Consider the following 15,247-nt stretch of genomic DNA (forward strand, 5'->3'; position numbering starts at 1 on the left):
GCAGATCAAAGGTTGCAACTTCTACAAATTACTGAAATAGTAAATGCAATGAAACAGTATCTTAATTGGTTTGTAGCACCCTCCTAGGTAGGTGCTAGGAAAATGCATATGTGGCCCTGTCTGCTTATCAGGGATGCCTGAATTGTTAGCTAGCGGTCACATGTTTCCAGGTGTGTCTGTTGAGTCTGGGGAGTCTCCCCACTGTATCCAATGAGGGATCTTGTTGGTCAGTGGAGGAAACCTAGCCATTAGCGCACCACGGTTTATGACTGTCTTACTGCAGTGCACCCTGGGATTGGATATAAATCTGTGGGAAGCATGTGACAGAGGGTCTTTTGGTGGGAGCATCAGTCCCGGGAGGAGGGTGATGGCTCATGACCGACGTAGGTCTACGTCAGTTTGCGCAGGAGAGCCACACTGCCGCAGTAAAAAGGCGGCGTGTGGTCGGCACATGGTTAATCAATGCACAGAGCAGGTCAGTATATCATGTTTTTTTAATTTAATTAAAAAATTATTACATTTTAATCACTTTAAAGTTTAACTCCAGCCATTTTTTTTTTTTTTTTATTGGAAAAAGGTTATAACAATGTTGCCAGGTTTCTATTTTTGTTTGTCACCCTTATTGGGGGGATGTGTCATCACTTCCTGTCCCTGTGACAGTCATACAAGAAATGGGAGGAGGGGCTGTCACCAGGACAGGAAGTCACAGGCAGCAATAAATACATTTTTCCCTATCAAACGTTGTATCTGCCCCCCCCCCCCCCCTATTAAAAATGTGTCACCATTAAAGAAATTTTACATCACTTCCTGTCCTAACAGGAAGTGAGGGGAAATACTTCCAATAGGAGCACAGACAACAATAAAAACCTGACAGAGGGTCCAGCTCTTCCATACTCTAAAAATTAGGTTTTGGTAATGACATCTCCTTCTAACAAAGGAGTTATGAGTTGACTCTGCCCTGGTTAGTTCACATCGGTGCAGCTTTGAAATCGCGCTACTTCAGCGTGATTTCAAAGCCACACATCAGTGCAATTTGTACTGCCGATTTCATTGCGACTTGCGACTTCATTTAACAGAAGTCACTGCAAGTTGCAATGAAATCGGTAAAAGATAGTGCAGGAAACTTTTGTTCTGTGCAAACTGTTGACGCTATATAAATCCTGTATAATAATAATCGCTGCAACATTTGTCGCGCCGATATGAACGGTTCCATTGTCGGCAATGGGGCACGACTTGTCATGTGATTTGGTAATGTCAATTTGGTTTGTCAAATCACATGACAAGTTGCACCGGTGTGAACGGGGCTCTTAGTTTACTGATCTGCAAGCTTGTTCCAGGTCAGCCCCTCATAAAAGGATTGGGACCAGAGGCAGCCAGGCAGCTAGCATTTCCAAGAGCAGTTCAGTACAACTTTCCTTACAGCATCTATGTCTTTAGATGAGGTGGCTCCCATCAGATGGTGCACTCTCTGCTCACATTCTAAAAGATTTCGGCACTTATCAAGCATCTTTCATCATGGAAAGCCATACCTGTGATGCTGATTGCAGCAACTATAACTAGAATATTGCAAATTGCAAATGGCAGAGTTAGCCTTTGTAACACAATACCTCCAGCCCCATTCATTGTGTTTACAACCCCCATCTTGGTCGTTCGAGGTTTTATTTTACATTGTTTTGTGTTTCACTCGCCTTTTTTCTTCCTACCAAGCAGCCCATTGTTCATTTAAAAAGTGATTTTCTATCATCGCTCATCTCTGGCCCAGCTTTAATTTCCTTGTCGGCTCTTCTTACATTAGTTAAAGCTGTTCTATTTCCCCCCTTCCATTTCTGTAGGTGCTTCTAGGCCTGGTTCATAATGAAATGTCAATGGAAAATGTCCCCAGGTACAGATTTGTATATACCTATACCGGCTGCTGGTTACACTTTATTAGCCTTAAATTGAGTTATCCATTATTCGTGAACAGAGGCTGTGAGATACAGGTAAGGAAAATAAATCTCCCCAAAAAAAAAAAATAGTTTTATTTGTTTCGATTCAAAAGGAAATACATTGCTTTTTCTGACCCATATTCCACTGAAAATATTATAAAATATCATGATAAATCATAGTAAAATAGCAGGTTGTCCTAAAGCTGGCCATTCACACAGAGATTAGGCCATCCAACTGACATGGAGCTATCATTGGGAGGTATTAATTTCTATGAATATTTGATTATCACTCTGCTAAACCTCTAGCTCAATAGATCACTTTTTTGCACCTATTTTATTATTATTATTGTTAACCAGGTGCTTAGCTTTTCCAAGAGGAGGCAACCAAAAAGACACTGTGCTGAAGCTGCCCCATATGTTCATACAGGGCTCCTATGTTGGCATAAGCAATGCTGTTTCACCTTCACCCACTAGAAGGAGCCAGTGAGATGTGACAAAATGACTGGGACAAGAAAGACTTTGATGCAAACTGCACTGGACTATGGGAGATGTCGTATGCTGAAATTACTCTGTCGTGGAAGCAGATGAGGTGATTACAACTCTCAGGGGAGGCCTATAAGGGAAGGAGAGGGAGAGCAGTTTTTACCAGGCTCTGGGCAAAAGGACTTCCTCATTTCTGCAGGAGGACCAGAGGACACAGAGTCGCAGAGAAGAGATTCGTACTAAGGGCAATGCCAGAGGAGCTCCTTGTTACCGAGCATCTAAGCTGGAGTCTTCCATGTGCACAAGACTGGTGAATAGCTGTTTGTTGGGTTCACATTACCATTGCTAGCATATGGGGACTGATCTTTATTAAGGAGCATTAATCACTGCATACAGACTCTTAAAGGAATGGTAATTAAGTGCACCACCTTACAGACTGGGCCCCACCAAATAGCTGGCAAAATAATAAGAGCAGAAAGAGAAATTAAGGTTTTGACTGCCTCATGATCATAACCCTTTGCACTTAGCACAAGACACCTCTTAGGAGCTGCATACAAAGGGTCCTTTGGGATATTTATTGGCTACTGTCTAACACAAACCACAGTTATGCTACAGGTTGCTATACTAGGTACTGCTATTTTTGATGTTGATCTTTGCTTGATGTATCCCTGTGTTATGTTTTAAGTGAGAGTCTCCATAACTTAAAGCGGACGTTCAACCATTTTCATACTCCCCCCCCCCCTCCTCCACTGCCACATTTGGCACTTTTTGGGGGAAAAGTGTAGCGGGTACCTGGTTTTGACAGGTACCCGCTGCCCCACTTCCGGTACGTGCCTGTTTTACTTACTTGGAGCAGATTAAAGAATCGGCTCAGGTGAGGACATCGCTGGATCCCTGGACAGGTAAGTGTCCTTATATTAAAAGTCAGCAGTTACAGTGTTTGTTGATATCTGTTGTTAAGGATGCAGCGGCCAGCTTCCTGGCTCACTCCTTAACAACCAGCCGATGTTAAAGATCCCTGTAACTAAACTGACCAGAAAACTGTGGCTATTTTACTCCTCTACCCCTCTCCTCCCCCCCTAAAACAGAAGGAATTTCCCTTATATACAGTATACTACTAGAGAAACTTACCTTCCACAAAACAAAACCTTTTCACCAGTGGGAAGATAACTTAGGCTCTGAATTCACCCCCTCCCAATTGACCACTGCTCTAAGATCAATTTACAAAGCAACACACTGTGTACAACATTGGGATATGACCCAAAAAACACCCGCCGCTGGTATCTCACTCCCCTTCGTTTGACCCGGATCTTTCCTGCACGCTCCCCTCTATGCTGGAAGCCTCCTATACATGTTTTGGTCCTGCAAATGTATTGTGAGCTTTTGGAATAAGAATTTTCAACTTTTCAGAGATAACGGGTGTCAGGGAAAAGGCCATGGAAGAACTGGCATTGCTGCCAATACTAGAGATGGGCGCATCAGGCACACCACCATACGCATGCGCATTGGCAAAAGAATGGCGATTTGCACGGGGCGTGAATTAGTGAATGTGTGTGCGGAATGGCGCACACATAATGTGACAGATGAGGCCATTTGCTGGCCTATATAAGTTTGCTGCTGATTCCATCAAGTTGCTGGATTGTCCTCAGCCTTCCTGTGTCCCTGAGCCTCTGTTTACTTACCTTGGATTTCCTGTTGTGACCCGGCTTGTTCCTGACCGGTCTGATCTCTTCTCCTGGTGTAGACCTTCTGGCTTGTTCTACCAACCTTGCTTCTGTATGATCACCTGTGTATGGCCTCGGCTGCTTTATGGACTTTGCTATTTCTACCTGCCTGCCTTCCTGTTGTGTCCTCAGCCAAGTTCCTGTTTCTGCTACCTGCCTTTGCCCCCAGACGAATTACCCATTTTGACCCTCAGCCTGGCTTCTATTACTGTTTTCTGTGTGCCCAAGTTTGCCAAGTACATCTGGAGTTTCCTGAGAGACATCTGTCTTGCTGTGTATCCTGTCATTTCCAGCATCCACCAAGTGATCGCCGGCCCAGCTCTTCAGTACCTTGTTGGCAACCTGTGCTTCTTTGGGCGCTACACCTCCTGTACCACCTTCAGGGGTGTACCGCACTTAGCCGCAAGGGGAGCCCTCTCAGCATCTTGGCCTCGGATCAGATACGGGACAACAGGATTTTTTAATAAAACCCTCTCCTTAACTGGCAATCTTGAACCTAGGTCTAGAGGGAATTCCCAACCAATTATATCTATCCATCTATCTATCTATCTATACAATATCTCACAAAAGTGAGTACACGCCTCACATTTTTGCAAATATTTTATTATATCTTTTCATGTGACAACACTGAAGAAATGTTACTTTGCTACAATGTAAAGTATTGAGTGTACAGCTTGTATAACAGTGTAAATGTACTGTCCTCTTCAAAATAACTCACAAGTTCTCATGTGTGAATGGGGAGCAGGTGTGTTAAATTTGGTGTTATCGCTCTCGCTCTCTAATAGTGGTCACTGGAAGTTCAACATGGCACCACATGGCAAAGAACTCTCTGAGGATCTGAAAAAAAGAATTGTTGCTCTACATAAAGAGGGCCTAGACTATAAGAAGATTGCCAGGACCTTGAAACTGAGCTGCACCACGGTGTCCAAGACCATAAAGCGGTTTAACAGGACAGGTTCCACTCAGAACAGGCCTCGCTATTGGTTGTCCAAAGAAGTTGAGTGCATGTGCTCAGCGTCTTATCCAGAGGTTGTCTTTGGGAAATAGACGTATGAGTGCTGCCAGGATTGCTGCAGAGGTTAAAGGGGTGGGGGGTCAGCCTGTCAGTGCTCAGACCATATGCCGCACACTGCATCAAATTGGTCTGCAAGGTCTTTAACATCCACTAGCTCCATGATGTTGTCATGGGGGAGTGGAAGAGGACTCCAGTGGCAACCTGTGAAGCTCTGGTGAACTTCATGCCCAAGAGGGTTAAAGCAGTGCAGGAAAATAATGGTGGCCACACAAAATATTGACACTTTATGCCCAATTTGGACATTATCACTTAGGGGTGTACTAACGTTTGTTGCCAGCGGTTTAGACATTAACGGCTGTGTGTGGAGTTATTTTGATGGGACAGGCAATATACACTGTTATACAAGCTGTACACTCACTACTTTACATTGTAGCAAAGTGTCATTTCTTCAGTGTTGTCACATGAAAAGATATAATAAAATAATTGCAAAAATGTGAGGGGTGTGCTCACTTTTGTGAGATACTGTGTGTGTGTGTGTGTGTGTGTATATATATATATATATATATATATATATATATATAGGTTGAACTGGATGGACTTATGTCTTTTTTCAACCTTACTAACTATGTAACTATGTAACTATGTAACTATATATATATATATATATATATATATATGTTATATTATACAACACACTTTTTTTGTGAATATCTAACCCTGCAAAATAAATAGGAAATATGCCAAAAGGTTTTAACAAATTTGCTCATCTATAGAATTTCAAGTATTTTCCAATAAAAGCATGTACACCATAAAATCCAATTTTCCCTACAACTGATATCATAGGTACAAGGGGACATTACAGTATTCAATCATATGTTAGTTTAAAATGCTTAAGGACTCCAATAGCAGGATCTCTGAACTTCCTTCCATCTGCCATGGATAACGCACCAACAATGGTATCAAGTGCACAAAAATCCTCATAATTGGTATCAGCCTGTTGCAATCCAATGTGCAGAAGAACATTTTGATTGGGAGAGGGAGGGGTAGCACTGCAAGCAAATGTACTGACAAGTAATATGCTGATATGAGGAGAACGTAGAATGAAGTGAGCAGAGAGGCGACCACATAACTCTCCTGCTGCTCTATCACTGTTCAGTCAGATAGCTGGGTGTGGAGAGAAGGCACCTCTGGGAAGGCTGTGTAATTCTCAGAGCTTTGAGAACAGCAATGCAAATACTTTAAGTAAAACTGCTCCTTGGAGTTCAATTAGAAAGTCTCTGCATTTAGCAGGTTATTATGCCCCCAAGCCAAGTCTGGGCTAGATAATGCTGGATGTCTTCCAACCAAAATGAGGTGGGCTCTATCTGACTTGCTTCAGCTTCTAGTGCACACTGTGAGAAGCAAAATCAGAGCAATTTCAGTACAGGAGAGGAGACTGTACAACTGTGCAAGTATGAAGGTAAGGCTGAAGGTCAATTAAAAAAAAAAAAGGCTCATTGGATGGAAGCGGCTGGCTAGAGTTCAACTTGCTGAAAAGTGAGGCCCGGAGCAGGAGCGGAGTGATAGCATAGGGCCAGCATGACTAGGTAGACAGGGGAGTGGTAGGGGTTAAATTAGGAAACAAGTTCAGACAGTGGTGTCATGGGGGGGAGCCTAAGTTGTTTAGGTTAGCTTCAGGGGGAGGTGGGGCTGGCAGGCAGGAAGAGGTGGGATCGGCTGGGGGGCGCCAAAATCCCCTCACTCGGCAGAAGAAGCGTCCCTCCCTCATTCCCTATTATTTAAAATCTATTTGTTGGTTCCTTGGTGGGGGTTTGTTCTTTTGCTTTGTTTTGACAGGTTTGCCTGGGATGTCGTAGCAGCTGTGGCGTCTTTTTGTTGGTCTTTGCTGGCAGGTGCAAGAACCTTTAAGACAAGGTAATGGTTCGGGACCCACTGGTGGTAGGTTCCCTCTGGTGCGTTCCAGTTGAGGTCAGTTTGACTGGAAGGAAACATGGGTACACTGCGGGTAGAGTGTTGTCTCAGAGCTGGAGTTTTGCGGCTGGAGGCCTAGCATGTTTAACCACTTTACCACCGGAGGATTTTGCTGTCTTACGTCCAGGCCACTTTTTGCGATTCGGCGCTGTGCGATTCGGCGCAACTGACAATTGCGCGGTCGTGCGACGCCGTACCCAAACAAAATTTATTTCCTTTTTTTCCCACAAACAGAGCTTTTTTTTGGTGGTATTTGATCACCTGTGCGCTTTTTACTTTTTGCGCTATAAACAAAAAAAGAGCGTTTATTTTGAAAAAATAACAATATTTTTAACATTTTTTTATATGAAATTCCCCCCAAAAAAATGTAAAAATCTAATTTTTTTAAAATTTTTGGCCAATTTGTTTTCTGCTATCTATGTTTGGTAAAAAAAATCATGATAAGCGTATTTTGATTGGTTTGCGCAAAAGTTATTGCGTTTACTAACTACGGGAAAGATTTCTGTCATTTTTGGTGGGTTTTTTTTAACGCGTAATGGCGGCGATCTGCGATTTTTTTTTGCGGGACTGCGACATTGCGGCGGACAGATCGGACCCTTGACTGACATTTTTGACACTTTTGGGGGTACCAGTGACATTACTGCAGTAATCAGTGCTATAAATATGCACTGTTACTGTAAAAATGACACTGGCAGTGAAGGGGTTAATTTTATTGGAGAGGGAGGGGTTAATGTATGCCTGGTGCTTACTGACGTGTGGGAGGGGGGGTGACTGAGTGACACAGGGACAGATCGCAGGTTCAGCTATGCTGAACACTCCGATCTGTCACTCCCTGTCACTTAGGAGATCCACCCGCTCTGTTTACACAGGCGGGCGGATCTCCTCACTCGATTCCCCGACGATCGGAGAAGATCGGCGATGATCGACACTGCTCCTCCCCTGGCCCGACTCCCGCTGTGACTGAAAACTGCGGGAGCGCGCCTCCGGCGGCGCGCGAGCGCCGCCTACAGGGGGAGGAGTCCAGCGACGTAGGTCTACGTCGCTGGACGGGAACGAGCCACATTGCTGCAGTAGCAGCAATGTGAGCAGAGGTAAAGTGGTTAAGTGGGCCCGCAGTGTAGTATTTATCTGAACATTAAAATGGGGGGCCTCAAAGACCAACAAAAGCTTTAACTGTTTTTTGACGTTTCTGTTTTAAGGAATGGTTTTTTCCTTTATGTTAATTTATGTTAATTTAATTTGAAATTGGTTAATAAAAGGGCTGCTATGGCCAATTTTATTCCACTCACGGTGTCGTCTCGATTATTGGGATAAGGTAAAGGTGAAAGGGGGCAAGTGGGTGGTAGGTTGGCCATTCAGCCAGGTTTATAGTGACATCTGTTCTACGCTAGTCAAGAAAGTACAGCGGTACCTACCATTCATACCATCCAAGCTGGGCTAAGTTCTCCTGCACATGAACAGGATATGCAGCAAAGGAGCTCACAGTTGTCCTCAGGGAAAGCATTGCCTGTAATTAAAGAAATAGTCTCATTCATATGTAAACTTTAGATTGCATTGTCACAATTCATTGACTCTGGAATCAATCCTGATATCATAAAGACTTCAGAACTCCTCGCTACTATTCACCCTCCTCTCATATAACTCCCACTGCCAAATAAATTGTTTATGAATGTTAAACTATGTTAGGTTACTGAAATATCATTCAGATGATCGATACAGAACAAAATCATTGTAAATTAAATTTAGTACAAGCGACTGACAGCTTTAGCACCTGCTTACCAAACATTAATAGCAATTTTGAAGAGATTTGAGAATTTGTTATGTGGAATGTGGCTTGATATATTCTGAAATATACAATACACACTGATGAAAATCCCCAAACATAATTAGATATTGGTTTTGTCTTTTAATGAATTGTCTTACTTTAGTAAGTATTATGAAAAGTTACTTTGAAAAATATCTTAAAGGGGTACACTTTTTTGAAAATTGGAAAGTATATGTAAGACCAATGTCTAAAATCCTATATAGGCTTTAACTGGTTAATGTGGTTTTTAAGTTATTTTTGTTCTTTTTTTTTCTTTAATTGCAGCTTTCCTTAAAACATTATGGTGATTCTGCCACTAAAACCCTTCTTTCGGCACTTTCTGTTACAGGTGACAGCGCCCTGTTCATGTCTCACATGTGTGCTCTTGCATTGTCACCCCGTCACAAAGGCTTCCACTGGACATCTCAAGTTGTGGTTACCATTCGCCCCAATTTCTTAGGGACAGTCTCTGTTTTAGGGTGTCTGTTTATGGGTAAAAAAAACCTGGCCACATGGTGGTGCAGGTCTGTTCTGGAAAGGGAGGGGGGGGGGGGTTGTATTATATACCAGCGTAGACAGGGCCGCAGGTATATACTTAGACAACTGTTTGGAATGGGGCAGGTGGTAGGAAAGTCAAAGACAGTGGTCAGATGACAATGGTGGTAATGAGGCTGTACTTAGTGGCTGCAGGCAGGAGCGAGGAGAGGCTCTACATGAAAGGAGAAAGCAAAAAAGCAGTGCCTACTAAGTGTAGCATAGAAAGTTTAATGAGGGTAAAAAGAAATAGTGCACTCACAAGGGTGAACGATATGCCAGCATGGTAAGTTGAACAGGTCATCTGCAAAGTCTCTCTGGGCCAGTGACGGATGGATGCTGCTGTGTCGATGAGCTGATGGCTGTCAGCTTCTTTCAGTCAGCGTTGGTGTTTCCACGGTGCCCGGGTCTGTGCAGAGGCGCAGTTGACGTCACATCCGACAGCTGAGAAGGCAGAAGAAGCGTTCAGAGCATGCCTGATGAAGGAACTCCGAACGCGCGATTCTCCTGCCTTCTCAGCCTTAGGGAACTTCTCAGCCTTAGGGAAGGTCACAACAGGGGAAAGATGTCTGTACTGGGGGGGGGGAGGGGTCTGTAATAAGAGGTATTGGGGGGTGGATTGTACTGAGAGGGATCTAAGGGGAGAGATTGGTGTGCTGGGGATACTGAGAGTAGGGGGACATTTTTTGTTCTATTGACCTGTAAATTACATTTACCTGACCTCTGCACTCCATGTGTTACACACCTCCTGCACTCCGTGCATTATGCATTCCTGCTTTCTCCACTTTATGCATTGCACACTCCTGCTCCCTACACTCTGTGCGCTGTACACTTCTGCCCCTTGCACTCTGTGCACTGCACACTCCTGCCCCCTGCACACTCCTGCCCCCTGCACTCTGTGCACTGTACACTCCTGCCCCATGCACTCTGTGCACTGCACACTCCTGCCCCCTGCACTCTGTGCACTGTACACTCCTGCCCCATGCACTCTGTGCACTGCACACTCCTGCCCCCTGCACACTGTGCACTGCACAATCCTGCCCCCTGCACTCTGTGCACTGCACACTCCTGCCCCCTGCACTCTGTGCACTGCACACTCCTGCCCCCTGCACTCTGTGCACTGTACACTCCTGCCCCATGCACTCTGTGCACTGCACACTCCTGCCCCCTGCACACTGTGCACTGCACAATCCTGCCCCCTGCACTCTGTGCACTGCACACTCCTGCCCCCTGCACTCTGTGCACTGCACACTCCTGCCCCCTGCACTCTGTGCACTGCACACTCCTGCCCCCTGCACTCTGTGCACTGTACACCCCTGCCCCATGCACTATGTGCACTGCACACTCCTGCCCCCTGCACTGTACACTCCTGCCCCCTGCACTCTGTACACTGCACACTCCTGCCCCCTGCACTCTGTGCACTGCACACTCCTGCACTCTGTGCATTGTACACTCCTGCCCCATGCACTCTGGGCACTGTATACTCCTGCCCCCTGCACACTCCTGCTCCCTGCACTCTGTGCACTGCACACTCCTGCTCCCTGCACTCTGTGCACTGTACACTCCTGCCCCCTGCACACTCCTGCTCCCTGCACTCTGTGCCCTGCACATTCCTGCTCCCTGCACTCTGTGCAATGCACACTCCTGCTCTCTGCACCCTGAGCACTGCACATTCATGCTCCCTGCATTCTGTGCACTGCACACCCTGGCTCCCTGCACTACATGTGTTACCTACTTCTTATTCCTGCACTTTTTGCAGCATTACAAATCAGCAAGAATTAGTAATGATCACATATGCCTGCACATACTGTATGTACAAGTATACAACCTATGTATAGACAAAAGGTTTTTTTTTTTAAGCCAGTAAAGCATATTGTCAATATTGTTTAATTTATGCTGACCTCTATTGCAAGTATATCTAAAAACAATTTTTGAAAAGAGATTATCTTTAAAGAGTCAGCCCTCCTAAAACCCAATTTAATAAATGCTGCAGGAGCAGATCAAAAAACGGTCTGCCCCGTGTGAAAGGACCCAAAAGTAGAAAGGAGCAGCTAAAATTCCCACATAGACGACAAGAGCAGAGTTGGGAAGTGTGGCCGTGAAATCTTAAACTGACCATAGATGGATCCACATTTCCCGCTTAACTGTCTGAATTTCAATCCATGTGTGGCTGTCCCTATTCAACAGAAGTCGACTGATCAATGGAATGTTGGAAAATGTTGAATTCTGACAGCTGAGAGTCCAACTGTCTGAATACAACGTCCCAGCAAGAGGATTCTTCTATACACCTCACTTGTGTGGATGGAGGAATCCAGTAATTTTTTTCATTAAGCTCGCTGACTGATTGAAAATAAACAAAGTAATCTAAGGCTAGCTTAACAGTTTAAAACAAAGGGATAACTTAGCCCATTAGGCTAGGGTGACCAGACGTTTCCGGGGACAGTCCCCAGACTGAGGACACTGTCCCAGAACCAAGCCTGTCCCTGGATTCGGGGTCAGAATACCGTAGACAGGGCATCCCATGCTGGCTGAGAAACAGCCTGGTGGCTCAAATGCCGACAACTCTGTATCTTATGTAGTCCTGTGTCCAGTGCTCTAATGTGTTATGCAATCCTGTGCCCAGCGCTCTGTGTATTATGTAGTCCTGTACCCAGCGCTCTGTGTAGTATGCAGTCCTTTACCCAGCGCTCTGTGTATTATGCAGTCCTGTGCCCAGCGCTCTGTGTATTATGTAGTCCTGTGCCCAGCGCTCTGTGTATTATGTAGTCCTGTGCCCAGCGCTCTGTGTATTATGCAGTCCTTTACCCAGAGCTCTGTGTATTATGTAGTCCTGTGCCCTTTGTATTATGTAGTCCTGTGCCTAGTGCTCTGTGTATTATGCAGTCCTGTACCCAGAGCTCTGTGTAGTATGTAGTCCTGTGCCCAGCGCTCTGTGTATTATGTAGTCCTGTGTCCAGCGCTCTGTGTATTATTCAATCCTGTGCCCAGTGATCTGTGTATTATGTAGTCCTATGCCCAGCGCTCTGTGTATTATGCAGTCCTGTACCCAGTGCTCTGTGTATTATGCAGTCCTGTACCCAGCACTCTGTGTATTATGTAGTCCTGTGCCCTGTGTATTATGTAGTCCTGTGCCCTGTGTATTATGTAGTCCTGTGCTCTGTGTATTATGCAGTCCTGTACCCAGTGCTCTGTGCATTATGCAATCATGTGCCCAGTGCTCTGTGTATTATGTTGTCCTGTGCCCAGCGCTCTGTGTATTATTCAGTCTTGTGCCCAGCGCTCTGTGTATTATGTAGTCCTGTGTCCTGTGTATTATGTAGTTCTATGCCCAGTGCTCTGTGTATTATGCAGTCCTGTACCCAGCGCTCTGTGTATTATTCACTCCTGTGCCCAGCACTCTGTGTATTATGCAGTCCTGTACCCAGCACTCTGTGTATTATTCAGTCTTGTGCCGCTCTGTGTATTATGCAGTCCTGTGCTTAGCACTCTGTGTTTTATGCAGTCCTGTGCCCAACGCTCTGTGTATTATGCAGTCCTGTACCCACCACCCTGTGTATTATGCAGTCCTGTACACAGCGCTCTGTGTATTATGCAGTCCTGTACCCAGCGCTCTGTGCATTATGCAATCATGTGCCCAGCGCTGTGTATTATGTAGTCCTATGCCCAGCGCTCTGTGTATTATGTAGCCCTGTGCCCAGTGCTCTGTGTATTATGCAGTCCTTTACCCAGCGCTCTGTGTATTATTCAGTCTTGTGCCCAGCACTCTGTGTATTATGCAGTCCTGTGCTTAACACTCTGTGTATTATGCAGTCCTGTACCACCGCCCTGTGTATTATGCAGTCCTGTACCCAGCACTCTGTGTATTATGTAGTCCTGTGCCCAGCGATCTGTGTATTATGCAGTCCTGTACCCAGCACTCTGTGTATTATTCAGTCCTGTACCCACCGCCCTGTGTATTATGCAATCATGTGCCCAGCGCTCTGTGTATTATGTAGTCCTATGCCCAGCTCTCTGTGTATTATGTAGTCCTGTGCCCAGCGCTCTGTGTATTATGCAGTCCTGTACCCAGCGCTCTGTGTATTATTCAGTCCTGTGCCCAGCACTCTGTGTATTATGTAGTCCTGTACCCAGCGCTCTGTGTATTATTCAGTCCTGTGCCCAGCACTCTGTGTATTATGCAGTCCTGTACCCGGCGCTCTGTGAATTACGTAGTCCTGTGCCCAGTGCTCTGTGTATTAAGCAGTCCTGTGCCATTTGCCAATAAAAAAAAATGTCCCCGGATTTAATTTTAAAAATCTGGTCACCTTACATTGGGCCCCACCTGTAATTAATGTATCATTAGATAACATTTAGGACAATTGAATATCTGTATGCAAAATGCAATGCAAAACATTTCCCTGGCCCTTTAGCCATTGTTTCTTTATTATATGTGTGGACAGTCATGGGTCTACCCTTCTCTCCAAAATAAGACAATGGGTTCTGTTGATAATCTCTGTCACTTTAATAGGCACACATTTTCTAGTTGTTTTATTTGCAGCCTTTAAGTGAGTTTTTTTTTTCTGAGGTATAAATCTATATGATGAATGTAGCAGTTAGGACAGGTCAAGGGGCGTATCAATTTTGCAGGCCAAACTTTCAGTATGTCAATATTATAACAATTATTATTTTTTTTTTAATATAAAAAAAAATCTCTTTTAATTTGTACTTTGATATGAAAAGTGAATTCAGTAGACAGAGCTCAGTAGAGTGTGGTGGGTTGATGTTATACATGTCTAGCTGTTTACATGTGCCATAGAAAAAGATTCTTCCAGAGATGGATGCTTGTGATACCTGTTGCTAATTTAATTTCTGGAACGTACCAACTTTGCTTCTTCTGTTGTTCTCTTCTTTGGTGGACTTGAAAGGATTTGTTTGGCTTCAGAACTGAGAACCATCTTCAAACCCCAAAACAACAGAAACACAATAATGAATGCAATATCATAAAATATTAAACATTATTTTATAATGTCAAAACAGTTAGCATTAATTATTTATGCCTTAGGCCAGCCTTTCGCAACCAGGGTTCCTCCAAAGGTTGTGGTGGAATGATCTCTTGGCTGTGTAGTTCTTGGGTCGGCAGAGTCAGTGGTATGGCATCGTTCTGTCACTCAGCAAAACCAGTGGTGTGGAAACTTTCTTCTTGTCCCCCATGGAAGTAACCACTGACCCAATAAACATTTTAGCTTTCCATAAGTGGGGACTTTCCATTTACAACCAGTGTAACAGCACATTTTCCCCACAGATCACCAATGTAAAGGGTGGGCAGAGGGGTCCCTTTCCCTCTAACCACTAATGTAAAGAGTCCCTTTCCCTCTAACCACTAATGTAAAGAGTCCCTTTCCCTCTAACCACTAGTGTAAAGAGTCCCTTTACCTCTGACCACTAATGTAAAGGAGCCCTTCTCCTCTGACAACTAATGTAAAGGGTCCCTTTCCCTCTGACCATCAATGTAAAGATGCCCTTCTCCTCTGACAACTAATGTAAAGGGTCTCTTTCCCTTTGACCATCAATGTAAAGGTGCCCTTCTCCTCTGACAACTAATGTAAAGGGGTTCTTCTGCACCACCAATGTAAAGGGCATTCTTTCCACTAACAACTGATGTAAAGGGCATTTCCCCACTGACCAACAATACAAAGGGCATTCTTTCCACTGACCACCAATGTAAAGGGCATTCTTTCCACTAACAACTGATGTAAAGGGCATTTCCCCACTCACCAACAATATAAAGGGCATTCTTTCCACTGACCACCAA

The 15,247-nt window shown here is 44.6% G+C and overlaps 1 protein-coding gene across 2 annotated transcripts in view; it reads right to left on the minus strand.

Moving 5' to 3' along the window:
* The window catches only part of LOC309545257 (cyclic nucleotide-binding domain-containing protein 2-like), a 525,861-nt gene that overhangs the window by 372,606 nt on the left and 138,008 nt on the right, over positions 1-15,247 (minus strand). For both annotated transcript variants that reach the window (XM_082244395.1, XM_082244394.1), the window contains exons 5-6: positions 14,316-14,390; positions 8,534-8,625 (exon numbers count right to left, since the gene is read on the minus strand). In XM_082244395.1, the coding sequence (XP_082100521.1) occupies positions 8,534-8,625; positions 14,316-14,390 (167 nt within the window). The remainder of the gene's footprint in view (positions 1-8,533; positions 8,626-14,315; positions 14,391-15,247) is intronic.

This window comes from Pelophylax lessonae (genome assembly GCF_965119305.1).
Source record: "Pelophylax lessonae genome assembly, chromosome: 2".
NCBI lineage: Eukaryota > Metazoa > Chordata > Amphibia > Anura > Ranidae > Pelophylax > Pelophylax lessonae.